At 42.8% G+C, this 27,235-nt stretch overlaps 1 protein-coding gene across 6 annotated transcripts in view; it reads left to right on the top strand.

Moving 5' to 3' along the window:
- LOC126457029 (Ig-like and fibronectin type-III domain-containing protein 1) overlaps nucleotides 1-27,235 on the top strand; it is a 1,179,953-nt gene that overhangs the window by 1,061,940 nt on the left and 90,778 nt on the right. For all 6 annotated transcript variants that reach the window (XM_050093007.1, XM_050093006.1, XM_050093012.1 and 3 more), the window contains 3 exons: nucleotides 10,702-10,863; nucleotides 19,430-19,664; nucleotides 23,722-23,860. In XM_050093007.1, the coding sequence (XP_049948964.1) occupies nucleotides 10,702-10,863; nucleotides 19,430-19,664; nucleotides 23,722-23,860 (536 nt within the window). The remainder of the gene's footprint in view (nucleotides 1-10,701; nucleotides 10,864-19,429; nucleotides 19,665-23,721; nucleotides 23,861-27,235) is intronic.

Raw genomic sequence — 27,235 nt, forward strand, 5'->3', positions numbered from 1 at the left:
AAATTTGATATAACTTTGTACATTACTTGCACAGAAGATATTGTAAAAGACAGCACTACTGGTTTACAATCTTATCTCTAATGCTACCTTAGAGCAACATGACGCAATGGATGAGTTACTAATTCGCGCATTGCAAGCTGACACTCAGTGCAGTAGCTGACAATAGCGACTGGAAATGAGAAATGCCTTTACAGACGCTTCCATCAGCCACCGCACTGAGTGTCAGCTTGGATTACGCGAATAATACACTCCTGGAAATTGAAATAAGAACACCGTGAATTCATTGTCCCAGGAAGGGGAAACTTTATTGACACATTCCTGGGGTCAGATACATCACATGATCACACTGACAGAACCACAGGCACATAGACACAGGCAACAGAGCATGCACAATGTCGGCACTAGTACAGTGTATATCCACCTTTCGCAGCAATGCAGGCTGCTATTCTCCCATGGAGACGATCGTAGAGATGCTGGATGTAGTCCTGTGGAACGGCTTGGCCGGCCGAAGTGGCCGTGCGGTTAAAGGCGCTGCAGTCTGGAACCGCAAGACCGCTACGGTCGCAGGTTCGAATCCTGCCTCGGGCATGGATGTTTGTGATGTCCTTAGGTTAGTTAGGTTTAACTAGTTCTAAGTTCTAGGGGACTAATGACCTCAGCAGTTGAGTCCCATAGTGCTCAGAGCCATTTGAACCATTTGGAACGGCTTGCCATGCCATTTCCACCTGGCGCTCAGTTGGACCAGCGTTCGTGCTGGACGTGCAGACCGCCTGAGACGACGCTTCATCGAGTCCCAAACATGCTCAATGGGGGACAGATCCGGAGATCTTGCTGGCCAGGGTAGTTGACTTACACCTTCTAGAGCACGTTGGGTGGCACGGGATACATGCGGACGTGCATTGTCCTGTTGGAACAGCAAGTTCCTTTGCCGGTCTAGGAATGGTAGAACGATGGGTTCGATGACGGTTTGGATGTACCGTGCACTATTCAGTGTCCCCTCGACGATCGCCAGTGGTGTACGGCCAGTGTAGGAGATCGCTCCCCACACCATGATGCCGGGTGTTGGCCCTGTGTGCCTCGGTCGTATGCAGTCCTGATTGTGGCGCTCACCTGCACGGCGCCAAACACGCATACGACCATCATTGGCACCAAGGCAGAAGCGACTCTCATCGCTGAAGACGACACGTCTCCATTCGTCCCTCCATTCACGCCTGTCGCGACACCACTGGAGGCGGGCTGCACGATGTTGGGGCGTGAGCGGAAGACGGCCTAACGGTGTGCGGGACCGTAGCCCAGCTTCATGGAGACGGTTGCGAATGGTCCTCGCCGATACCCCAGGAGCAACAGTGTCCCTAATTTGCTGGGAAGTGGCGGTGCGGTCCCCTACGGCACTGCGTAGGATCCTACGGTCTTGGCGTGCATCCGTGCGTCGCTGCGGTCCGGTCCCGTTCGACGGGCACGTGCACCTTCCGCCGACCACTGGCGACAACATCGATGTACTGTGGAGACCTCACGCCCCACGTGTTGAGCAATTCGGCGGTACGTCCACCCGGCCTACCGCATGCCCACTATACGCCCTCGCTCAAAGTCCGTCAACTGCACATACGGTTCACGTCCACGCTGTCGCGGCATGCTACCAGTGTTAAAGACTGCGAAGGAGCTCCGTCTCCGTATGCCACGGCAAACTGGCTGACACTGACGGCGGCGGTGCACAAATGCTGCGCAGCTAGCGCCATTCGACGGCCAACACCGCGGTTCCTGGTGTGTCCGCTGTGCCGTGCGTGTGATCATTGCTTGTACAGCCCTCTCGCAGCGTCCGGAGCAAATATGGTGGGTCTGACACACCGGTGTCAATGTGTTCTTTTTTCCATTTCCAGGAGTGTACTTGTGCTTCATTCGGGAAAAGCTGAGTTGATCTCTGCATCCAGCTGTCTAGATTTTGGTTTTCCGCCGTTACGTAAATCATTAGGTTGGTGCATAAGTTTGTAACGTTTTTGTTCTGCGTGTTGGTATTCCGGTTGCTATGAATTTGTTTATCAGGTATCATTTTTATTTGTAGTTCACTGTTGCTATCTCAGTTTACACATTGCCGTTTTGTCATTTGGAGATAGTGAGTGGATCTGCGGACGTTAGAATGTGGAGTGCCAAGGGGAGAAATTGTAACGTTTCCGGCATATTCTTCTGTCTGAGTTCAGTAGAGGGGTGACAGCAGCGGAGACAGCCAGAAAGATTTGGGCCGTGTATGGGGATAATGCTACTGAACAGAGCATAGTAAGAAAACGGTTTCCTCGATCAAAGGGGGTTCCCTTTGACATTAGTGACCCTCCCGTTCAGGAAGACTTTCGGAATTTGATGAAGATCGTTTAAACGCGTTAATCCGCAATGATCCGCGTCATTGTACTCGAGGACTGGCAAATGTGATGAGCTGTGATTATTCCACCATCTTGCGACATTTGCATACAATGGGGAAGGTTAAAAAATAGAGTGCACGGGTATCGCATGCTCTAAAAGCCAAATCACAAAAATCAGAGGGGGCGCCATATGTGCATCTCTGTTTGCTCCTCGTCAATTGGCTTGTGAACAACATCGACCTTCCCTATCCTGCATGGTTACTGGTGACGAGAAATGGTGTCTTTATGTTAACATAAGGAAAAGAACAGCAACTGTCCGTACATAAACCTGCGCGCATCCACGAAAGATAATGTCATGCATCTCGTGAAACAACGACGGTGTGGTGTACTACGAACTGCCTCTCTGAGGTGTAACTATCACTACTGACGTATTGTCAGCAACTGAGACCTCTTGCAGCCGCAGTCCAAGAACGACGAGCAGGAGAACTGCGTCAAGTGATGCTGCTCCACGGCAACACCCACCTGCGTTCTGCTAGACTGACAAAAAACCCTGTACAGGAGCTAGGTTGTAAAGTCATTCCGCACCCACCGTATTCACCTAATCACGCGCCCTCAAATTTTCATTTTTTCCGCTCTCTATCGGACAACCTTCAACGAAATTCCTTTCTGGGTGTAAATGCGCTCCGAACATGGCTCGACGAGTTCTAGGTTTCAAAACTAGGTGATTCCTACAGTCGCTGAAACGAGAAGTTATCCCAGCGTTGGCAGACTGTTGTAAATAGTGAAGGAGAATATATTATTGATGACTAAATTCTGTGTTACATATTTATCAAAATTATTGAAAAACGCTACGAACTTAAGCACCAACTTAATAGTTAAATATAATTTCCAGATTAGCCAGCCGTTGTGGCCGAGCGTTTCTAGGCGCTACAGTCTGGAACCGCGCGACCGCTACGGTCGCAGGTTCGAATCCTGCCCCGGGCATGGATGTGAGTGATGTCCTTAGGTTAGTTAGGTTTAAGTAGTTCTAAGTTCTAGGGGACTGATGACCTCAGATGTTAAGTCCCATAGTGCTCAGAGCCAGAGCCATAAGTTCCAGATTGTTCTTTTGAAAATGACGTGGTCGGGTTCTTTTCACATTCGTGACTAATCCGAGCCTTTGTTCCGTTTCTAATGTTTTCTTTCAAATATTAGCTTTCAATTAATTTAGTAACAGTTGTCTCTAGCAGCTTCTTAGGTACCAGACAACCCAGAAACTTGGAAAGTCTGTAGCATTGATCAGCTAGCCATTATAAACACTGAGAGCGCGTCTTTGTGACTAACTTCATATACATGTTGTGCACTCGAATAGCTGTCAAAGACCCCTGAATGTCGTAAATCTGATCTCCACATGCTATTTGACAAAAAAAGTAATTTTCTCGTAAGACTTAGCGCAAGCATCACGTTGTTATATGTTTTCCCAATACCGCATGGTGGTACTGAATCGGAATCCAATTAGTAAACGCTTCATCTCTCGTTCAATTCATAATAGAAATGAGTATCTCTCGCTCTTTGAAATGACACTTGCTAGCCGCAGAGAACCGTTAAAACCTTAATTGCTTTTTAGCAAATTAAACACCATGCAATTTCGTAAATTATTACATCGCTGCCTTTACAAACGTATTCACTCTCTCTGAAATTTACGCCAAACCATCGATGTTCAAATCGACCGCAATATCCTATCGGCAGGCTAACAACATAAGCAAACGAAATCAAAAGTTTTATCTCAGCACAGAACAGTAAAAAAGATTTTATGATCGCACTGTACATATTAACAAACACGGTATACTGAATTTAACTATACAACTTGATACAACTATTAATTATATGTGCAACGCTCGGTTTATAAATCGCATCAGCTGCACAAGCCACGTCGTCATACCAGCGTGTCTGAAAGATATGGATGTGTAATGTGACTTTCCCCACTTCAAAAACGCCTCTGTGCTATGCATACATGCACATAGGCTTAAATACACAGACGGGAAAAATTAATGTAGAGTAATCCTGGAATACATTTGTCTACGTAACATACTTAAGTGATTAAAATCGCGAGATCACAGGCCACTGTAAGCGCGAAATACGCCATTGCAAACATGAAATGCTGGAAAAACGTGCATAGATTGTGTTTTACAGGTTCCGGATGTCAGTTTGTGGAATGGAGTTCCATGCCTGTTGGACTACGTCGGTCAGTATAGGAATGGTTAGTGCTGCTTGTGGATTACGATGCAGTTGTCGTCCGATGATGTTCCACATATGCTCGAATGCTGGCAAATCTGTTGATCGAACAGGCCAAGGCAACATGTCGATAATCCTTCGAACATGTCGGGTTACAACAGCGGTATGTGGGCAAGTGTTATCCTGTACAAAAACACCCCCTGGAATTTTGTTCAAATGGTTCAAATGGCTCTGAGCACTATGGGACTTAACATCTGAGGTCATCAGTCCCCTAGAACTACTTAAACGTAATTAACCTAAGGACATCACAAACATTCATGCCCGAGGCAGGATTCGAACCTGCGACCGTAGCGGTCGCGCGGTTCCAGGCTGAAGCGCTTAGAACCGCTCGGCCACTCCGGCTGACAACTGTTCTTGAAGTAATCGATTTGCAAGAGTTCGTTGTGACACTGTGCTTCCAACTGCTGCTCAAACAGCAGCTGCAGCTGCAGTACTATGCGCTACAGCCGCACGCCGAACGCAATGGTCTTCCCTCTAGTAGGCAGTGCCACATGGCCGTCCGGAGCCGGGTCTTACTGCGACCATACATTCTCGCGTCCATCGTTGCCAGCAGTCAAGTACAGTTGTCACATTCCTGCCACGTCTATCTGCAATATTGCAGAAGAAATATCCAGCTTCTCGTAGATCTGTGATGTAACCTCTTTCAGACTCACTGAGGTGTTGACAATGGAGACTTTGTCGCCTTAAGGGGACACAGTGGCGAGGGAAGTCCCATAAGGAATCAATTCAAAAACGAGTAAACGTCAGGTACACTTTCTGAAGTAACTAATGGAGATAAAGACCTGAAACTTTTACAGTGTACAGCTGAAACATCATTCTCAAATCACATAAATAATGGTTAATGTATTTTATATATTTCATGAGTAATCATTTTTTTGTTCTATAAGACAAAAAATTAAAACTTTTCTAAACACCTTGGAGATTGTAAATCTGTTCATTTTATCACTACTGGTCTATTTTTTATCTAATTAATCATCGTTGTATTACCGAGAGATACTGTAAGTCTGATGTCTGTAGCAGTCATAGTTTTTGAGAAAAGTGTACCAGAAGGTCAAAAAATGTAGTTTTGAGAAAAATGGTATTAAAGTTTACATGCAAGAAAGTAATGTACAATGTCATACAGACACACTTTTAAAACATTCCAGGGCTATACTGTGGCTCAGCTTCTTGATCTCTATTTTCTTTTCTTCTTTTCTTTGATCTTCTGGCTATCCTGGCCTCCTTGGTACCATTTCCTGCAGAATTATCAGCATAACAGATACGGTCCATGTCAATCTTTTTCAGTCCCCTTTCAGTATTGATACCATCCTTTGTTCCCAAGAGTCTTAATACATCAGTCTTCTTTGACACACCAGCATTGAAGCACATCACTGCATCATGAACACCAAATTTTAGTGTTTCTTTTCTAACGAAAACAGTTTTTGGTAGCCTTGTCCAAATGACAGAATACAAACTTTCATTTGGGTTTTGAGTTTTTCCATCGAGACACTTTTTTCAAGAGCTCTTGTTGGCTAAGGTCTCTGAAAATGAGTTTCACAGCTAGCAGGATTTTTTCTGGAATTGAATGTTTGTGCTTGTAGCTGGAAGATGTAGCTGAGTTGTTGAATTTGCACCAGCTGTCAGGTCCCCGTGGGCAAAGGTTATGTTGTGGTTCCTTATCTGTTGAAATTTTATGAAAGAAAATAACCCAGATGGCTCTCCTCATTGCTTCTACATTGTTGCAGTTATTTCTAATGGCCATACCATAATAAGTCTGGATCCTGTCTATTTCAGCTTTTGTCAGGCCCCCTTTACCACCTAACTTTTTTTCCTTACATGTCTTTAGAAGTCGAGATCCCATTCTTTTCTGTATATGTCCTATATATTCCAGTTTATTAATTTTGACTCTAAGCCCATAAGGTTTATCTTCTACCACTTTCTGATAAGCCGTACTGTCCCCCTCCCCAAGATAGTCTGTATAGAGGATACCTCTTGACTGTACAGACCTTTTGAAAATGTTAGCAACACCAGCCACTTCCATGCCTCCACTAGAACCATCATAGTCCTTTTTGCACACATGTTGTATAGTGGGATTTTTGCTACAGATGTTACAGAACTTAGTAATAATTTCAATATCCAGAACCTTCCCAGTATCAAAAGAATATGCTGACACAATGCCATTTAGGGATGTATGCCCACGTTTCTGCCAACTGCCATCAAAACCAGCAGAAATTTGCCTTGGGTCAGATTTCGTATCATTCAACTGAATTGCTTCTTTGGCTGCTTTCAACATTGTAGATTCACTTATCTCAGCTACAACTGCACCAATAGTCTTGTTGTAAACATCAAACTTTCTTGGAGGTGGAGGAATGTTCATCACTGCACAAAGAACAGCACCTGCACTTCGCCCTTTTCCAATAGATCTAAGTGCATACACTAATCTTATATTGTTTTCATACAATCTGCTTCTTGTGACGTGGGATGACATTGTATTGGCAGTACAGCTACATTCCAAACATGTCAAAACTAAATTACAAACAATTCCCTTGGTTTTCACCACATCTTCGTGCAAAGTAACATTTCCACCACAGTTTTTGCAACTTTTGTGTTTTTCGATAAATTCACGTAGTAACCTCATGGAGATCAGAATGTTTATGTCAGTAACAAAAGAAACACTGTTCACACCACATATTGCATTGTCACGCATTTGAGAGGCACTTATAAACCGGCAGCACCTAGAACCTTCTTGCTTGAAGCACTGACACTCGCACTGACTTCACTTTCAATATTATTTTCTGCCCTCTGTTCAAAACTAGCAGTTTCGCGGTTTATTTTTACATATTGATTTCCACGAAACTTAGGCTTATATACAAACTTCCTTATTCTACCCATTGTGTTATCACGTTTCACAAAATCATTACATTTGTATCACCAAAACGTAAACAACTACGATGAAGAAGCTGACAAACGATAATCGACAATGCAGACAGGCTGGCAAACATCAGAATAACAATTCTCTCTTGCAACCCAAATAAAGAGTATTTATATCCGTGGAACATAAATGATTGTTGTACTATAGTCAATGTTGACTACTGCGCAAGACACAGCAAAAATGAACGTGGCGCTAGTTACCATGCTTCACGAATAAATTAATAACTCCGAATCTAATAATCAGATTTGTATGAAACAAACGGCATTTTGTAGCCAAATAATTGGAGCATAGATTAAGACTAAAAAAATCGATTTTTTGAACCTGTTCGCGACTGTCCCCCCTTAAAGGCATTCTAGACTAACATCAGCTCACCACGTCCTACGGCTGATCCCGGCGGAGGTTCGAGTCCTCCCTCGGGCATGGGTGTGTGTATGTTTGTCCTTAGGATAACTTAGGTTAAGTTGTGTGTAAGCTTAGGGACTGATGACCTTAGCAGTTAAGTCCCATAAGATAAAAAAAAAAAAAAGCTCACCACGTCCAGTCTTAAAGGTAACTACCGCTCACGAAAGTTGCACCGTGTATTTAAAGCAAACCTGATTTACATCTTCATACTGGCATATACTAGCGCCACTCTTAAGCGAATGACGCGAAATTTTGATGGACGTTATGTCGGACAACTTCTTCTTGGTTGTGGAATATTTTTTCCGTCGATGTATAACCGCCTACTTCTCATTTAAACGTTCAAAACTTTGAACTACCAGCAATATCAACCGTGAATCTTCATGGTTTCGATTGTTCCCTTTAATTACAACACACGAGCAACATACAGTTCAGTTCGTGGTTCAAGGGACCTCAGGAAAAATTCTAATAAAACTGAGTTCGACGTAGCAAAAGTTTGACTGGTCAAGGTAGAATCAGGAAATAGTTGAAGTAAGGATCTCACAAGAATAATGTTAAAAATAGTACTATAGTTTCAATAACTACCTATTTCTTTACAAAGGTTAGTGGAACGTAAGATGTAGAATTCAAATTAAAAGGAAGTTTCTTTTTTAACAGTGTTATTAATTTAATTTTTTAATTTATTTTAGCATTTCAAACGGAAGACACATAGTAATTTCCGAAAATACACAAAGAAACGTTAATTTTATTTTGAAAATAAATCAGTGACGCTTTTCTGCTTTAGTGACAACCAGACTGCTTGGTGAAACACATTTCCTTCGCCGTCTACTTCCGTTGTAAGATACATGCGCAACATTTTCAATGACAGCTTTATCTCTTTTGGAACAACATGCGAAATCGGCTATGCTTCTTCTTCTTCTTCTTCGTCATCGTCCTACTTCTTATTTTCTGGACTAGACAAACTTTCAAGGTCAATAAGGGAACTGCAGACTTCCACAAGATCGGCAAAATGGATGAAATCATCAAATGCCACAGGCTCTCCTAAGTCAAAAATCACAGCCTCTGGTATCGTGGAAACCAGGGCCCTTTTCTCTACCCTCTCGTTGTTCCGGCTGAATCTGTAGCTCTGTGATGAATTCGCATTTCCTGAAACTGTTCATAATCATCGTCGGGGTAACACTTTTCCATCAGACATAGTCATCGCTGTCAAAATTTTATCTTGAGTCTCTCCAGTGTAATCCAACATCAGAGAAACAACTTACTTGCGCAAAAGTTTTAAAATTTTTAATTATTTCCTGGTGAGTCGGTTGTAGTTTCGAAGTGGTATTTCCCGAGGAAACACAAAGTTTCACATTATCTAGAGACGGTAATTATTGTGAACTGCACTATTGTCCAGAAAATAGCAGAATTTTTCGCTTCTGTTCTTTATGTCTTTGTCTACGCTCAACGGCCACATTAAACAATTTTGTTGTAATAGAAGCTTTCTTGTGGAACGGTGAAGCACAAAAATGATACCCTTGAAATATCTAGGATTAGCAGCCTTAGCTATCAAAATAGGTTTTAGTTTCTGAGAGCTGGCAACGTTTACTGCAAGTAACAGCTATACGCTTGAGATTTGTCGTCTTTAAAAGTCAGTGCTCTGTCGTCTGTCGGAAACATCTGAAAAACTGCCGTTTCGTCAGTATTGAGGACATCGTATGTGTTATAATTTGCTAGAACGCTTCCGAGTTCATTTTTTCCATACCGAATAAGCTATGTTATTAACATTATTAACATTCGCTCTTTCACCGCGAATCTTCTTAAAAATGATGCGTCTTGTTTTTAAAAAATAAAAAAACGAAGTTGATGTGCCACCCGCACTATGCTCAGACTAACAGAGAATTACTTGACTTTTCTTTCTGCATATAACCTCCGACAAAAACGTTTCGTTTTCCACGTTGACTCTATCTCAGTAAAAGCTGCGCGATCTCACCTTTGCTGGATTCGCATCCTGCCTCCGTGTGATAAGTTTTCATCAATACAATATTTCTACTTCAGGATTGGCATCTGCATGTATGACAGAATCCTGAAAATTTTTATTTCTTTGAAGTAGCTTTCAAAATTTATTTCTATCGTATAATATGTTACGCATTGTTGAGTAAACAGAGGACTAACGTAAAGACTGAAAGATACAAATAGTACTGAAACAACTGGCGAAACAGTTCAAATTGCTGAGTCTTAGATAACAGTTAACTTCGAAATTACAGTGTGTTTTCGGGCGGTCTATCATTGCAAATACTCCGATCTATCGATTGTACCAAAAAGTTTGTGAATTCTTCGGTTTATCGAGGTTTTTCCTAGGAACGGGGCAACTAGTTCGATTTATTTAAATTCGAATTAACAAGAATAGACCGTATCAACAACAGTTCAAGTTTACAGCAATGCAATAGGGTTCAGTATTTTTTACTTTTTCTATGTTCTGCCAAACCCATTGAGATTAACCCTACGGTTAACCTACCCGCTCCTCATCTCCCACCCTCCCCCACCCCCAACCCGGTGGATCCCACGCCATCAACTCAATGAGTCACAGTAGCGAGATTAATCGAGGGCTTGTTGCACAGTTTGGGATACTGGCAGGAGGAAAGCTGGTGGTACGTAATTTCCCATGACCAAATTTTGATGATTAAACTATCTTCAACACTACCATTCTACCTAACCACCTATTATGTGTCACGATTTTTTACGCATTTGCTTTGCACCTGACGACGCTGTGCCGTATTGTTGCAGATGGACGCAACCACGTGCCCTGCTGCATCCGACAAGGAGTGCCCGACATTTGCCAAGACGTGTGCCGAGGGGAGTACACAGTTATCACGGACAACATCAAGACGCACTTCTCCTGCTCCGCCTACACCGAGGAGACGCTGGCATGCATCGTCGACGGTGTCGGTCAGTATTGCAATGGTATATTGTCTCCATCCACATAGTCCTCTCCCCTCACTCAGTCCATCTGCTCCTCCCCCTCTCTGTTCATCTGCCCCTGCCCTCCGCTGTCCATCTGCTCCTTACCTCTATCCATTCCCTCCTTCCCACTCCACGTCCACCTCCTTTACCCCTCTCACTGCCCGTCTCCTTCTCCTCCTCACTCTAGCTTCTCGTCCTTCTTCTCTGTACCTCCTCCACCTCTCACTCTCTGTCGATCCCCTCCTGCCCCTCTCTTTTTCTATCTGCTACACCCTCTCCCCTCCATCTGTCCATTTCCTCCACCTGTTACTCTCTGTCCATCTGCTATCCCCCCTTTCTTTGTCCACCTGCTCTTCTCCTTTCCCTCTGCCTATCTGCTCCTCCCCTTTTCTGTCCGTCCCATCCTCCCTCTCTCTATCGATCTCCTTCTCTTTCCTTTTTTGTCCATTTCTCCCTCTAAGACCATCTTCACCTGCCCCCTCTATTTCCTCCTCACCTCGTCTAAGTTCATCTCCTTCTCCCCATTCTTTGTCCATCTCCTCCTTCCCCTCTCTCTATTCTCCCCCCCTCTCTCTCACTCCACCTCCTCCTTCTCCCTCTCTCTATCTGTCCAGTTCCTCCTCCCCTGTTTCTCTGTCCATCCCCTCCTCTCCCTCTCTGTCCCTCACCTTTCATTTCCTTTCTCTGTCTATTTCACTCTCCCCTCTATATCCCACTGTCCTCTTCCCTTTCTTTGTCCCCTTCCTCTCTCTGTCCCTCTCATTCTCCCCCACGCCTATGTCCATCTCCTCCTTCCTCTTCCCTGTCTGTCCATCTCTTCCTCCCCATTCTCCCTCCACGTTATCACCCCTATCCCAATACGAGGCTGCTGGTTCTTACCTACATGGGATTTCTTTCCAGATAGGAAGTAACGTGTATACAAAATGTGGCTGAAATCGACTCAAGCGTTTAGGAGGAGCTTTTTACTCGCCAATAAGCCCACATACTGCACATGTCACATATATATTTCACATATATTTAACATATTTGACACTAATTTTTATACATACTTCGCCTCTGACTCCAGCTAATTTCGCTCTGCGGTCTCGTTTCGAAGCAGCTCGGTGTTTATGACGTCATATCTCCAGAATTACGTGTCGTACAATGATATAATTTTGCTGATAAATTCAGTGGTACTTGTAGTGTCTGCAAAGTGCGTCGGGAATACACTTAGTAGTAAAAAGGTAACGAATCAAAATTTTGAGCTTTATGTGGCAGTTGAGTATCGAAAATGTAGTAAGCGATGAACTTTTTTCCGTTCATCATTTTGTGGGCGTCGTCTGAGAGAAAAAGTTTCTTAAAGATTTGAAATTCTGTTTAAAGTCAGTTGCAAGTCGCTAAGTGCTCTCATTCTTGTACTGGATGAATAAAGCCTGGATGTTCACGAGTCGTGAGCTACACTTCTTTCTCACCCCCCACCCTTTTGAGACAGTAAGTGATATGTGTACCAACATTGTTTAAAATCTATCCAGTGGTTTATGTGGAGGTGTGGAATGTTCTTACATCCACACACACATACATACACATTCTTAGCACGATATTGTTGGAACATTCTCACCGCTTCTTGTCATTATCTTCGTCCTATATCAACAAAGGGCTGTACGCCACGCGTGGAGTTTTTGACATTACTTTATTAACTGAAGCACAATAAATAAATTATTTTACTAGCTGCTCAAAGCGGTAATGTGACATTCTTCAAAAAAGTTTCATTCGCAAAAATCTTTCATCGCCAGTAGCAGTTCATTTATGGTAGCAGTCCAGGTAGCGAAAAAGTCTAAATCAGCGTCCACACCGGCCGCATCGTACATAACCAACAACGAACGAATTCCGTGTAGTGTCGATACATCGAAGGAAATGGTTCGTTCGTGCGCGCCCTGTTTGCACAGTGTTTCTCGTTTATCATTTTTATTACAAGCGCACGCACGCACGCACGCACACACACACACACACACACACACACACACACACACACACACAGACATACATACACACGGATAGATCACTGATATCACAAAAACATCCCAAAACATAACATCAAGTAAACAAATGCTCATTTTCTAGAGGAGGAAAGCTGTAAAACAGAAAAAAAGCATACGTAGGCAAAGAAATGCTCTACTGAAACTGGGCGAGATAAACAAATACAAGTTACCAATGTGGTGTCACCGCGCGCCCTAACTTAAATCCAAAGCAGTTGCCACTACTGCCGCTTGGTGACCCAGTGTTTCTTTCCCTTTCACTTGCACTTCTCGTGCAAAAGCGATTGCACTCACTCACACATACAGATGCCGAGTCGTAAAGTTGAATCGTACTTCGCAAGACATAAGTGAGTACTAGGATTTGCGCACGTAGAACAGTAATTTAACAATTACAGGAATTCGAGACTATTTCACTAATTATTCTAAAGCGGGATTACAACCATCATTCCGGGACGGCCCCGCAGAATTGGGGACAGTTGGCCACCTTAGGTTTAATAATTTAGTTCGGGTACACTACAGCATTAAGACTATACCATAAAAATATACATAATACCATTTATTAGATGCAGCCATTACACATTATTAATAACCATAAGTCATCACCACCATGTTACGCAATGTGAATCACCTGGAACCAGCCAGCCACCAGTCAATCTAATTGTTTCTCGAGCATAATTGTTTCTCGAGCATCATGTGCTCACTGTGTTGTCCGTACTCTGTAGTTGTAGCTAAGCTTGAACATTCCTTCCCTTCCCCACGGGCGCCAACGACTCCAAGCAAATCTGCACGTATCCGAAACTTGGCCTATAACTCGATCATTTCAGAAGTCTTAAGTTTTCATTGAAATTCACAACCGGTTAAACGAAAACTTTTACGAAAAGAAACGCCATTGAAACCCAAAAATCTGACCAACCCAAGCTATTATAATTTTGTTTACAGCTGATATCTTAAAAAAGGCTGTTGTTAACTTGAAATAATAATTGGTAAATCAGCAGTAATTAATAAGCGACTCGATAATTGCTAACTTGTATTTAACACATGAATGAAAATGCATAAAATATTGATTCAGAATGCACAGTACAATATGATTACACAGAATTAATAAAATCTTGCCATACATAAACAAATAAATCACTTGATACAGTAACATAAAGCCAGATCACTTACTTTACAGGAGGAGACATTTAATATCGTTACTCCCTTTGTAACACTTTCTTTAAATCTCTCATTACACATCAGCCATCTTAATTGGCACAGCCTTCTTTCTTAACCAGTATTACTAGGCAAATATTAATAAAATTTAGTACACGTTCAAAAATTAGGTGCTCAGTATTTATGAAGACACAGAGTAAATGAAACTGAAAATTAAAAATATACAGTTTGATTCTTGGCATCTGGAGCACAGAAGCATTTAAACAATTACTCTTCCCGCACTCCATTTGTGAATGGGAAAAAGACATAATAACTGGTACGCATCATTTCCTGTGTATTTCACAGTGGTTTGCAGCGTATGGATGCAGAATATTTTTGACCAAGCCAAGTGCTTTTCTGCGGTTTTCAGCTACTGAATTAGACGTTTGGCTACTTGTAATTATTATGCTGTTATTTTGAAATGATTACGGTCAGTTCTTAGCGAGTTAAAAATATATAACAATGTTCACTTACCGTTCTTCATCTTTTCGAAAGCTGAAAAAGCTTATGTCATTGCATATTTGCATTACAATTTGAATCACTCCTGCAGCGGCCTTTTTTCTTTGTGACAGATCATTACATCCAAGGGCGCCCATGCGGTAGTTTGAAGGGTGGGAGGGGGCGTGGGGCTAGATCTGGAAGTGTGGAGTATTTTTAATATCTTGGAAGACGAAAGGCGAATTGTACGTAGCCTTAAAAAAAGTTCCAGATGTGACTTAAAAGAAAAACACCTGACTACATTTTTTCCTTTGCCTGCGAGCTATGGGAAGTGCCCCCACCCCCAGCGGTAAAGCTTAAATTATTAACACGTATTTCTAATTTTTGCCGTACATCAAACAACTGTTAACTTGTAGGTAAGCCCAGCAGCTGAATCACATAAGTAATAAAACGAAAAAAAAGCGTATCCGCCTTTGTCCTCAAACACAACAGTGGTATTGTATGTTAACCGGGGACCTAGAAACGACGGAGAGGCTCCGTCCCCGCTGCAGCCGCAGTGGTCCACAACCCCACGACGACTACCGCAGTCCACTTCACCCCTCCGCCGCCCCACACCGAACCCAGGGTTATTGTGCGGTTCGGCCCCCTGTGGAACCTCCAGGGAACGTCTCGCACAAGACGAGTGTAACCCCTATGTTTGCGTGGTAGAGTAACGGTAGTGTACGCGTACGTGGAGAACTTGTTTGCGGAGCACTCGCCGACATAGTGTAACTGAGGCGGAATAAGGGGAACCAGCCCGCATTCGCCGAGGCAGATGGAAAACCGCCTAAAAACCATCCACAGACTGGCCGGTTCACTGGACCTCGACACAAATCCGCCGGGCGGATTCGTGCCGGGGACCAGGCGCTCCTTTCCTCCCGGAAAGCCGTGCGTTAGACCGCGCGGCCAACCGGGCGGGCAACACGATAGTTACAACTCTGTTTCAATATGACAGGCTTCGCACCTGTGCACTAAATTTTGGCGCATGTATTGCAGCCGACTTTCCCTTCTATACCTACTCTCTATTCTGCAACAACACGCTGGCGACCAGCCGCGGTGTAGTCCTCTTCGTCCCGGCCGTTAATGTTGACCTTTTCAGAGATCGCGCCCACTCCCTCTCCGTGGAATTGCGCCTCAGTTGCTACGAGCGTCGTTCTTCTAGTGTCCACTAAGCAAAATTCGTTGCCGATACCTCTATTCCACCTGAATTCTATGTGTCAACAACAGTTCTCACCAACAGGTTAGACACGGGGATGATCGTAACCTCGAACTGCGCACAAAGTATTGTAAATCTTTCAGAATATTCTAGAAAAACCAGACTTCACTCTAGTTTCGTACAAACTATATCAAAGAGAAATTAAAAAAAAAACTTCCCGTTGATCTGACTTCCGTCTTTTCCAATAATTCCGAAATGTAGCACATTATTTATGTAACAATATAAAAATAGCTAATGGATGAAATGATGAGAAAATTCAAAATCTGGAACAGTTTGTACTTGGATGCGTTTCTACGCCACTATCAACTATATTGTTCCGTGACGTATTATTAAAAATTTACGAGATAAACTTAAGGAATTGTGTTTTTAGGTCGTCCACTAAGTACAATTTGAAGTCTTCATATAGCGAATCAGTTTCTCCAATCAGCCACGCCTCAAGCAATATGCGAGCATCGCATATAATGATCTATGTCTCCGGCACTGGCAACAGCAACGATAACATTCTTTCAACAATAACAATACAATCAAGGTCGTCAGCAATATGGGAAAGGGGCAATAGGGGCACAACCATCACAACCTGGAATCTACAGTACACGCTGTTTATTCCTTAGAGAATACTTATGCACATCTAGAAATGATTGTCTATTATTCCTTGGTCGAAGATTTAGCAATATCGGCATAACATGGACGACCACAAAGAGAAATATTATGGCTTTAGCAATTACCGTATAATTTACGTTTGCTTGGCACACTGTTCACAGAAAATTACAGTTTCTTTCGGTGCAGCTGCGTTTCTGCGCTGACGTAGGCCCAAGGCAGAGACAGTCTTTTGCAGAACAGTGCTGAAACATGGCCCCCAGTCTTTTTCCTGTCAATTCCACCTACCCGATATTGCTGGGTACAAAACCACACTATTCAGTTTTGCAGGGCAGATCACTGGACTGTCCGCGGAAGAACGCAGTCGTATTATACAGTAGGAGTGCGTGTTTCATTCGCAGCAAAGACTTTGTGGAAAATCGTCAGTCGTTTGAACGGTATTTCTGAAATGTTAATACACACGATTTTATCCGACTTACTGTTCGTACTATGAAAGACATCGTCATTTTGTACGAAAATTTTAATTAAGACGGTATATGTTTTCAGGAAAAATCCACAATTTAAAACTTGCTGTAAACAGTTCATTGCAATTTTATAGATTTTTTCGCTTTTTTCAAGAGCGTAATCTGTTGTTTTTCACGCTTTACGCAGCCGCTTACAAAGGCTCCTCAGGTGGCTCTGGTGATTACAAAATGTGCTCCTTATCTTCGTTAATCCATTTTGAAGGTTTGCAAGTGGGCTCGAAACAATTACTTCAAAAAAAGAAATTCTCCTGTTTGGCTGCACAACAGTATATGCCCACTCTAAGAAGACATCCTACGATGTGACTGATGGGAGTAGCTGCGTCGTTTGAGATCGAATACCAGTAACTGATATGGACTCCTTTCTGATTGCTAGCCACTTTAGACAGCAGACAAAACTGTGTGGCAATAAATGAAATTCCAAAATGAACTTCACATTACATTTAAACGATCACCAATTTAACTTACCACTTCCGCTCCCGTAATGTAGATTCACTAAACATCGTAGTGTTGCCGGCTAGTTAACATCAACATCGGCCAGAAATCAGTTAATACTGGTCAGTGCCATTCGATTTTAACCGCTTCAAGTTAATTTGTCAGATCAGTAACCTGAGAGTCTTAATCACAGCGCGCACATAAAACGCACACAGCAAACAATTCACGCTTTAGAAAACCATGTGGGGCCTACACTATGTTTCGTAGTATGATTTAGTGACATACAGTTCGGGAAATTTGGTTACCCCCAACAACTGACTACACCTCGTAGTCAGCTTGACTCATTATGTAGAAGACGACAATAATAGAAGTCGGGATGCCACAGAATAGCGGTTTTTGTTTGTTGAGCTCGCAGTACAGCAGAGCTCAATACCAGTGAATGTAAAATGACTCACATAGGAACGAAACCTCTGTTCTGTAATCAAGTGTCTTGTCGGATAGAGGACATGGTATGCTTCGGGACACAATTTAATACCTGTGTTCGCAGAGCTCAATACCAGTGAATGTAAAATGACTCACATAGGAACGAAACCTCTGCTCTGTAATCGAGTGTCTTGTCGGATAGAGGACACGGTATGCTTCGGGACACAATTTAATACCTGTGTTAATTGAACTCTCCTTTCTTACATTCATACTGTAAAAAAATATATAATTTTTGTATGCTGCCCCTTGGAGCAGTCCGAGCCTCGGTTGTAAACCATCAGTTCTCTGGATATAATAAAATTAATGTTCAGTAATGATGAAGAGTAGGATGATGTTTAAGAGAATCGCCCGGAACAATGTATGTGAAAAGAAGTGCCGAGTAATGATGAGATGTTTTTTAAGTTCTTTAATCATCGGTCCTGCGGTAATGAATACCGCGATTGGCAGTTCAGTTGATTTTGAATAGACACGATATCTATAAAAAAACTCATTCACAAAATTTAAACTGACAAACATAGGTAAAAGTGAGGTAACTGCGGTGAAGACCTGGGTACGAAAAGAAGAACTTCAAGTGTTCGACGAAAGCAGAGACTACAAAAATGTTATGGGAAAGACAGGAAAACAGCAATTTAAGTCAGTTAAAAATGAAATAAATGGGAAGTGCAGGGAAGATTAAGCGAATTTGCTGCAGGGAAAATGTAAATAAATGTGACAAATGATGACTGTCGGAAAGACTAGTTCACCATATAGTAACCCAAAACAACCTTGGTGAAATTAAAAGCAAAGGCGTCAACATTAGGGGTGCAATCGGAATTTCGCTGTTAAACGCAGAGGAGAGAGCGGATAGGTGCAGAGTACATTTCAGGCCTTTACGAGGAGGAAGAACCGTTCCATGTGGCAAGAAAAAGTGTGATGGTGGTATGCACAGGGCCCTTATCAGCGACGTCATGAGCGCCCTTACTAGACAAATTCGAGACGATTGTAGTTTTTCAGGGGGGGGGGGGGGGGGAGGAAGTTATGCATCACAAGTTTGAGTTAGAAAATAAAATGTAATTCTTTGCCATTCTGCTGCTACACTCTCTCTCAGTAACTCTTATACTGTCACACAGAAGATGAAAAGACGTATGCCTCGAGTCATTTTACGTTTCAAACACATAATTTATAACCACACAATAGCTAAAATAATGTATCAAGTAATCATGCAAGATTGACGATTGGCATGCACTAATTAAACTTAGTTATATTTTAAAAAACGGCAATTTTAGAGTTCCTCTGCCCCTGTTTTTGAGTAAATATCTGCTGACGCCCATGACTGCAATATCGTTCAGTGAATGAGTTATTAACAACGTACGTAAATTGTAGAACGAGTACCATTCTGTAACATGTCAATAACATGCATTCAGTTTCGGTTATAAAACATTTTAGGCAGCTTCTGGGAATGCAGGTATCTAGTGGCTAGACTGCCTGAGGAAAGCATAACTTGCTGCCTCCTCATTTTTCCTCCCTGGCAGCCTGTGTGTTGTGTGGAGATCGATTGCTCTGCTGCAATCACACTCCCTATTAAGCTCTTGATAAAAGGTGTGCAAGTAGCACTTATGTGAACTCGTGTGACACAGAGCTGCTGCCGAGCCCTCCGGAAGACGTGGAAGTGGAGGCCCTCACGGAGAACACCATCCGCGTGTCGTGGACGGCGCCCTCGGAGAACGCCGACACCGTCACCACATACGTCATCAACGTGACGTCACTGCGACAGTTTGACCAGGACCCGCAGCCGCCGTCTGAGGACTACGACCTGCCGCCTGCCGCCGTCACCTTCAGCGCCACCGCCTCCACCGCAGACTCGTCTACTAGGTAGGTCTTCTGCCACACCGTTCAGTACATTCATCACCTAACTAGCGAATTGGAGCAATTCATACACATTGACGGCTTCTCCGATGTTCGTGGCAGGTGACTCCAAATTTAAAAGACGTCAAGTTTATCGAGGCGACTGATAGACACCCCACACGTGCTTCCTGTGCTTCAATCCGCGGTTCAGTTTTGGACAGGGGTCACAGTTTGTTACCCCCCCCCCCCTCCCCCCACTTCCGCTTACGCTTTTAACGTGCCACAGGTGTCTACAATTTTAATATCAATAAAATGGTTTAATATACGAGGGGGACCCGAAAGAAACAGAACTAATTTTTTTGGTGGGCAGAGTTTTTGCAGTACCGCGGTTTGCCGCTAGGAGCGCACAGAGCGAACTTTCCAGAGCCAGTAAGCTGAGTGCCACGAGGAGGTCAGGACTAGTTTCGACAAAGTTTATGATGACTACAGTTTGTGTGATTGTCGTTCTTGCAATCGCTGATTTTCTATGAATTTTGGTTTTTGCTGGGATCAAGTGAAATAGAAGCTCTTGGAATGCAAAAGCGGCGTACAAAGACGATGCTAGGGGGGAACAAAAGTGTTCGAGTGGATTTCCGTTTCAAAAATGGTGAAATATCAGTTGATGAGAAACCTCGTTCTGTTCCTCCTTCCTTGGCCCAAGTTCATTACAGCGAACTATGACACAAGATTTGGCATTGACGAGGATGCGGGTCAAATTCCTGCCACGGCTGCTGACTACAGAACAAAAACAAGGTCACGTGGAAGCATGCTGTACTTTGAAAGAAGAGTCAAAATTTTTTTCAAAAATTGTGACACGTGACGGATCTTGGTGCTATGCTTACGATCCTGAATGAAACCAACAATGAAGCCCCTGTGGAAGACAAAGTTCGCCTCGCCACAAGAAAGACCATTAGGTGGAATCAAACTTTAAAACACTTCTGATTTGCTTTTTCGATGTGGGACGAGTCATCCATTCAGAGTTTGTTCTGCAGGGTCAGACAATTTACCGGGCTTTCTACTAGTAAGTTTTGAAAAGATTGCCCAACGTGTGCGCCGGAAGCTGTCTGATTTGTGGCAGTCAGGTGACTAGTTTTTGTGTCATGCCAGAGCCCCTGCTCACATAGCCCTACCTGTACGATATTCTTGACCAAAAATGGTGTGACCCCTGTTCCTTACCCCCCATAGTCATCCGACCTTGGCCTGTGCTTTTTTTTCCTAGAATGAAAATGAGACATGGAAGGAAACAGTTTTGCTGATGTTCCCGAGGTGAAGAAAAAACGACATAGGCACTGTCAAGCGTCACAAATGATAAATTTAAACAATTTTTTGAAAAATGGAACAAAATATTAGACAAGTATATTTATACAAATGGAGAGTACTTTGAAGGGGATTGAAGGTTTGTGCTTAAAATGTGAATAAATAAGTTTAAAAAAATAGCTTCGGTTTCTTTCGGGTATCCTCTCGTAATATCTTGTTTACATTGGCTTTAGCATAACATACAAGAAAATGCAACTCAGAAAAATGTTACATCCGAAAAAGATTCGTCCGAAAATCTGGGAACAGATGCCGTGCCATTAATTTAAGTACAGTAATAGTAACAAACTCTCACAAATTTGCACAATGTAAACTCAGCGCAAATCTGGAGACTACTAGGAACATGTAAATAAGAGGATTGGTGTTTCTTTCAGTCGTGTCCACCTACATTCTGGAAGTCGATCTTTTTTTTTCCTTTTTTTTCTTTTTTTTTTTCTTCTTGGAGGAGAGTCTTGCTCTTTCTGCCTTCCGTTAGTCAGCTTCCTTAGCTGAGTTAGTTCTACCTGTGGACGTTTTTCGAATCGTGTCGGATTTTTTAATTTAATTTTTTTAGCAGGTGCGATCAGCCTGTGATTGTGCGCCATTATCCAGCTGCAATGTTACCGATCCTGTCGTACGCCCACCACGTGTGCAGGTCTTTACACATGCAACTGAAAGTATACAGTGTTAAATGTAGCCTGTAATTTACAGAATTCCTCGCCATTCTCGTGACTCATCATTTTCATGCTACTTTTTTCCGAAAGTTAGCTGTGAACTTTTGAAAACTGAAGTATGTAAAAATATAAACATTTATAGTAGGCCATACCATGACATTCAACATACGAAGACAGATTGATAATCGTGGTAATTATTTCTCAAATTGATCTCTTTGGAGGTCAATGCATTTTAATTTCCTCATAAATGAAAGTTGTAAAGTTATTTTGTTGAGGGTAACATGAGCTGTATGGTAAGATAAGTAATTCTAAAGCAGCTGTCAGCCACTAAACTGATGAATATACCCGTATAAATCGTTTTGTCGCTCTTTGTCACTGCAAGTTTTGAATGCCTGTGGGAGCCATCATAGAAGACACAGGGCTTCTAAGATAACTGGACGATTTCACAGTAAACATATGAATCATACATATGCTCTGGAATTTTTACCTGGCGAAAAGCAAAGATCATTGTTTTCTCTTCACATCATTTTTATTTCTCGTAGGGCACAACATCGTCAGTTTCTCATAATCTGTTGCATCCATCTGAAGACGAACTGTCCGTTCAAATCTGGTAACAGGAAAGAAAAAAATAAACAGTTAGGGTACTATATAACCTTCCCCTTTTCTGGGAGCAAAACAATCTGTGGGAATCGAATGACACCGTACCATTGTAGAAGGCCGTTTGCGAAAGAGGGAGAGAATTATTCCCTTACATCTCTCCCCCCATCCCCCTTTCGCACAGCAGCCAATGAAACAGGCGACATTTGTGCGCGCATGTTCCCAGCTTAACATCCAAAGGAGCCAGTGTTGTATATGGCTGGTAGATGCTTCACCATATTGTATTAGAGAAATTTATTTCGAGCTGTGCAAATACTTTTTTTACGAAACAGAGAACCTCTTCATTACCTAAACGTCATTTTTTTTAGTATATAAAAGCAGAAAACAACACATAGGGCAAAATCTGGAGAATGGTGTTGGAAAGGAACAATTTGGGGAACTATTTTCTGTACATTTTCTTATCGCAATGGCTGGTATGAACGTAGACGAATGGTCCTATCATATGAGCAAATATTTACGCTGTTATGTTGTTCGGTCTGATTCAAACGACTAAGAAGATTCTCTAATAACCAACTGACTCACTCTGCTCACGACGACCTGAACATTGTGTGTCTAATTATGCGCTTTTCGCTATCTATGAATCACGTGTCTGTTCGAAACTGCGAGTGACACAATTCTGGCTTGTGGGAAAGTTTTCTACAGGCACACATTTCTGAAGTCATTTTCAGTGTTTCTTCCTCTTTCCATTTCCTGCAAAGAGGTTGTGCATTGGTTGAGGGCTGAACTCGTTTTGGAAAGTAACGTCCTTCAAATTCACGTTGGGTCGTGCACTTTTAGATTTTCCGTTATTTTCTTATTTCTCTCGAAATGGCCCCTGGTGATTTCTTTATACATGCTTACTCACTCTGAGCTTGTGTTCCATGTTCACGTTGCCACTGGCGGCGTGACGAAACGTAATCTCTCTTTCATGATATTGCTTCTCAACCTTCTAATTTCGCTGATGATGATTAACATTTGCACACTAGTGTACATTTATTGTCGGTGAGCATGACGACACATCTTTTATTGCTGGTAGTTAACTTCATTAAAGATACATAAGAGTGAACGACCCACGAGGACATTTCTACGAAGAATTCCGTGAAAAAGTTCTTGCAAGCTGCCATCACCATTCCCAGAAAATATGAGCCTCTATGTGAAGTTAAACGTTGCATTTAGAGATTCAAAGTGTGGAACCTGCCATAAAGTGGGTACCTCCTGTCTGTGTTTGGTGCATTGACTTATGTTGTCCGCTGACAACCGCCGACATTAATGGATGGGTAGCCGCTTCAAATTGTATATACTAAATATATAATCTACCATGTTCATATGATCTGGAAGTAAAAGTGTCTTCCAAAAGATGGAGCATTGCCCTCAATTACCGAATGTACGTCCTACTAGCAATGCCTTCCATACAGTGTGATGAATATCTGCCTGTTGCTCAGGGACAGCTACGCTGACGCTGCTGATAGCTATGCGCGCGCTGCAGCTGCGGAGATACCGTTCGCTGGTGAGGAGATGACGGCACCTCCGTCACCCCACGAGGTGTCCCCAGTGCAGGCAACCTACTCCTACAACGTCTCGGTAAGTCCTGGCAGCTACATATACAGTCGCAGATATGATCAGCTTTTCTTCCCTGTCATGGGAATTTTTTGTCTTTATTTAACAGTTGTTTAAGTTTCCCCCCCCCCCCCCCCCCCTGGGGAGGGCTGGCGGCAGCCAAATTGCGGTTCTTCAGTTTTTTTTGAGGTAGGTTATTTTAGAAGCTTGATATAGTATTATTTAAGAAGTTAAAATAAGTGGTGAGGTTTATGGCAAGAAAATGGTGATGTAATGTACATTCTCTTGATTATGAGGACGACATGGAGCCCTTATTTGGAATTAGATGGGTAAGATATGGTTGGAAGCAAATTGGGGTTTCAGATATGATTTCATGGTTTGAGAATCAAACGCAACTAAAATTTTGCTGGAAAAGGAAACGCTATGTTTGAAGATAGAGGGAAGTGGGATGTGTCGATAAAGGTGAGGCAGCAGACCAGGGGAGGTGTAGGACAGATGCTGGTGTTATATATGAGAAATTTATGAGCTGGCACAGGATATGGGTGGAATAAACAGGTGGATACGGAAAGTGAGGTGCACCATGTGTCTACTATCTGCTTACTTGAAACACAACACACTTATATATTTGGAGTTTCATCTGGCTAGGCTCACACACTTTCTGCACCTACATCTATACTTCACAAGAATGCTTTGTGTACCACTGTTACTTGCACCCTTTCCTGTTCCTGTCGTGAATAGTTCGAGGGAAGAACAGTTCCCAATAAGCTTCTGTGCGGACTCGGTAACTTTACCTTCATAGTCTTTTTGTGATATATACGCAGAAGGCAGTAATATATTTGTTGCTCGTCTAGAAACGTACGCTCGCGAAACTGTATACCACTGGAGTTGGTTGATAATCTCTGTGAGACTTTCGTACTGACTAAATGAGCTTGTAGTTAAATGTCTTGCTCTTCTTTAGATTTTCTCTATTTCTTCTATCAATCCTATCCGGTACGAATCCCATACTGACGATCAATACTCAAGCATAAGTCGGACGAGGGTTTTGTAAGCTACCTCCTTTGTTGATGGACTATACAAAGAGCACTAGGAAAGTTTTGCAATACGACGCAACAATAAGTCGCAGAAAGCTGATCGCTGCAGTGTTCTGAGAATACTTCATACATGGATTGTAGCCGCTGTGCCAATTCTATGGGCGCAGTCACTAGCAGGGTTAGTTTGTAGTGCTTGCTATGGCATCGTGGTCACGAAGTGAGATTTGGGCAGTTTTATGGTACAACTTCGCGCCTGGTTTAAACACACACCAGTGCTTTGAAGAAATGACTCTGCACTCGGCCATGTGTATCCACATCGCACAACTATATTCAGGTGGTACAGAGATTTCTAAAGAGGAAATTTCTCTCTGGAGGACGCTGAGAGGAAGGGAAAACCACGATAATCAGTTACGGAGGAAAACATTGATGATTTGAGGAAAATGATAGACGAAGACAGGATACCTTAGGGCTAAATGTACCAGCAATTCATTCGATTCTGCGTGATCATTTTCAAGTAAAGAAACTTTGTTGTCTCTGGGTGCCGTACAGACTGACGGAAGAGCAGATGACACGATGTGTTGCTTGGTGCTGGGAGATGTTACGAACGTTTTCAAAGGGACAATCGCAGTATGTGAATAACTTCGTGACAGGTGATGAGACTTGGCTGTACTATTATGACTTGCCGACCAAGACTCAGTACAAAGTTTAGGTCTTTGAAGATGACGACTCACCCATAGCTGTCAGAAAATCCCAATCAGTAAAGAAGAAAATGATAGCTGTTTTGTTCAACTCGAGTGGAATTGTAGGGCGTGTTGTTTTACACACACGGAAGAGAGTCACAGCTAAGTGGTGCACTGAGCAGTGGCGGCCCAAAGTCATCCAGTCTTTGAAGAACCTGCGACCGAAGTCAAGAATGGACACTCAGTTGCTCCATCACGACAACGCTCCAGCTCACTGCGCCAAAGCACGCACCGAATATTTGCGGGGTACAGGACTGAAACTTCTTGAGCACTCTCCTTACAGTCCAGACCTTAATCCTTGTGGCTTTTTACTTTTCCCGCGGTAGAAATGAAGGTGAAAGGAGTGCAGTTTTCAAGTGATGAGAACCTCCTGATGGCTTGAGACAACGAGTGTGCCTTACTCCCTACAGAAACCTGGGAGAACTGGTTTAGGGAGTGGTTCCGGAGGATGGAGAGCTGTATTCAATTTGGCAGAAATTACTTCGAAAAAATTAAAAATTAATGTAGCTGTATTGCAAAACTTTTCTAGCACAATTCCCTTTTCCTAAGGATTCTTCTAATGAATCTCAGTCTTGGCACCTGCCTTCCTGCAACAAGTTTTATGTGGTCATTCCACTTTAAATCCCTCCATACGCATACTCCTAGATATTTTATTGAACTAAGTGCTTCCAGTATCGTTCTGCAATTGTGTAAATAATGGGTCTCCCTGCCTGTGTATATGCAATACTTTAATTTGCTTATGCTCAGGGTCAATTGCCACTCCCTGCACCAACTGTCGATCCTCTGCAGGTCTTCCTGCATGTTGCTACAGTTTTCTAGCATTTTGACTGCCCTGTATACAGCAGCATCAAATGGTTCAAATGGCTCTGAGCACTATGGGACTCAACTGCTGAGGTCATTAGTCCCCTAGAACTTAGAACTAGTTAAACCTAACTAAGCTAAGGACATCACAAACATCCATGCCCGAGGTAGGATTCGAACCTGCGACCGTAGCGGTCCTGCGGTTCCAGACTGCAGCGCCTTTAACCGCACGGCCACTTCGGCCGGCTACAGCAGCATCACCCAGAGAAATCTTCATGGAACTTGCAATGTTGTCTACTATATCATTTACATATATTGTGAGAAGTAATGGACTTATAATACAACTCGGGGTGCATTCGAAGAAATTTTTATGTCCTAAGACTTCTCTCTATTGAAATGACATGCAATGCTTTGTTTGCTAGAAGTTCTTCAGTCCTATCACACAGGTTGTATGATATTCCATACGCTCGTATTTTGTCCATTAGACGGCAGCGTGGAACTGTAACGGACGCCTTCCAGAAGTCAAGGAACAGGGCATCTACCTTGGCGCCTGAACCTAATGTTTTCTGGGTGTCGTGGGCGAACAGAATCATCTGGTTTTCACATCATCGTTGTTTTTGGAACCCATGTTGATTCCTGCAGAGGAGACTGTGGTTCTCCAGAAATGTCATAATACCAAGCATAAAACATCTTCCAAAACACTACAGTTGATTGATGTCAGAGATATAGGCCAGGCCTATAGTTTTGTCCTTGTTTTGGCGACCCTTCTTGAAAATGGGAAAAGCCCGTGCTTTTTACCATTCATCAGGAGCACTTCACTGCTGCAA

The sequence above is a fragment of the Schistocerca serialis genome, chromosome 2, assembly GCF_023864345.2.
Source record: "Schistocerca serialis cubense isolate TAMUIC-IGC-003099 chromosome 2, iqSchSeri2.2, whole genome shotgun sequence".
NCBI lineage: Eukaryota > Metazoa > Arthropoda > Insecta > Orthoptera > Acrididae > Schistocerca > Schistocerca serialis.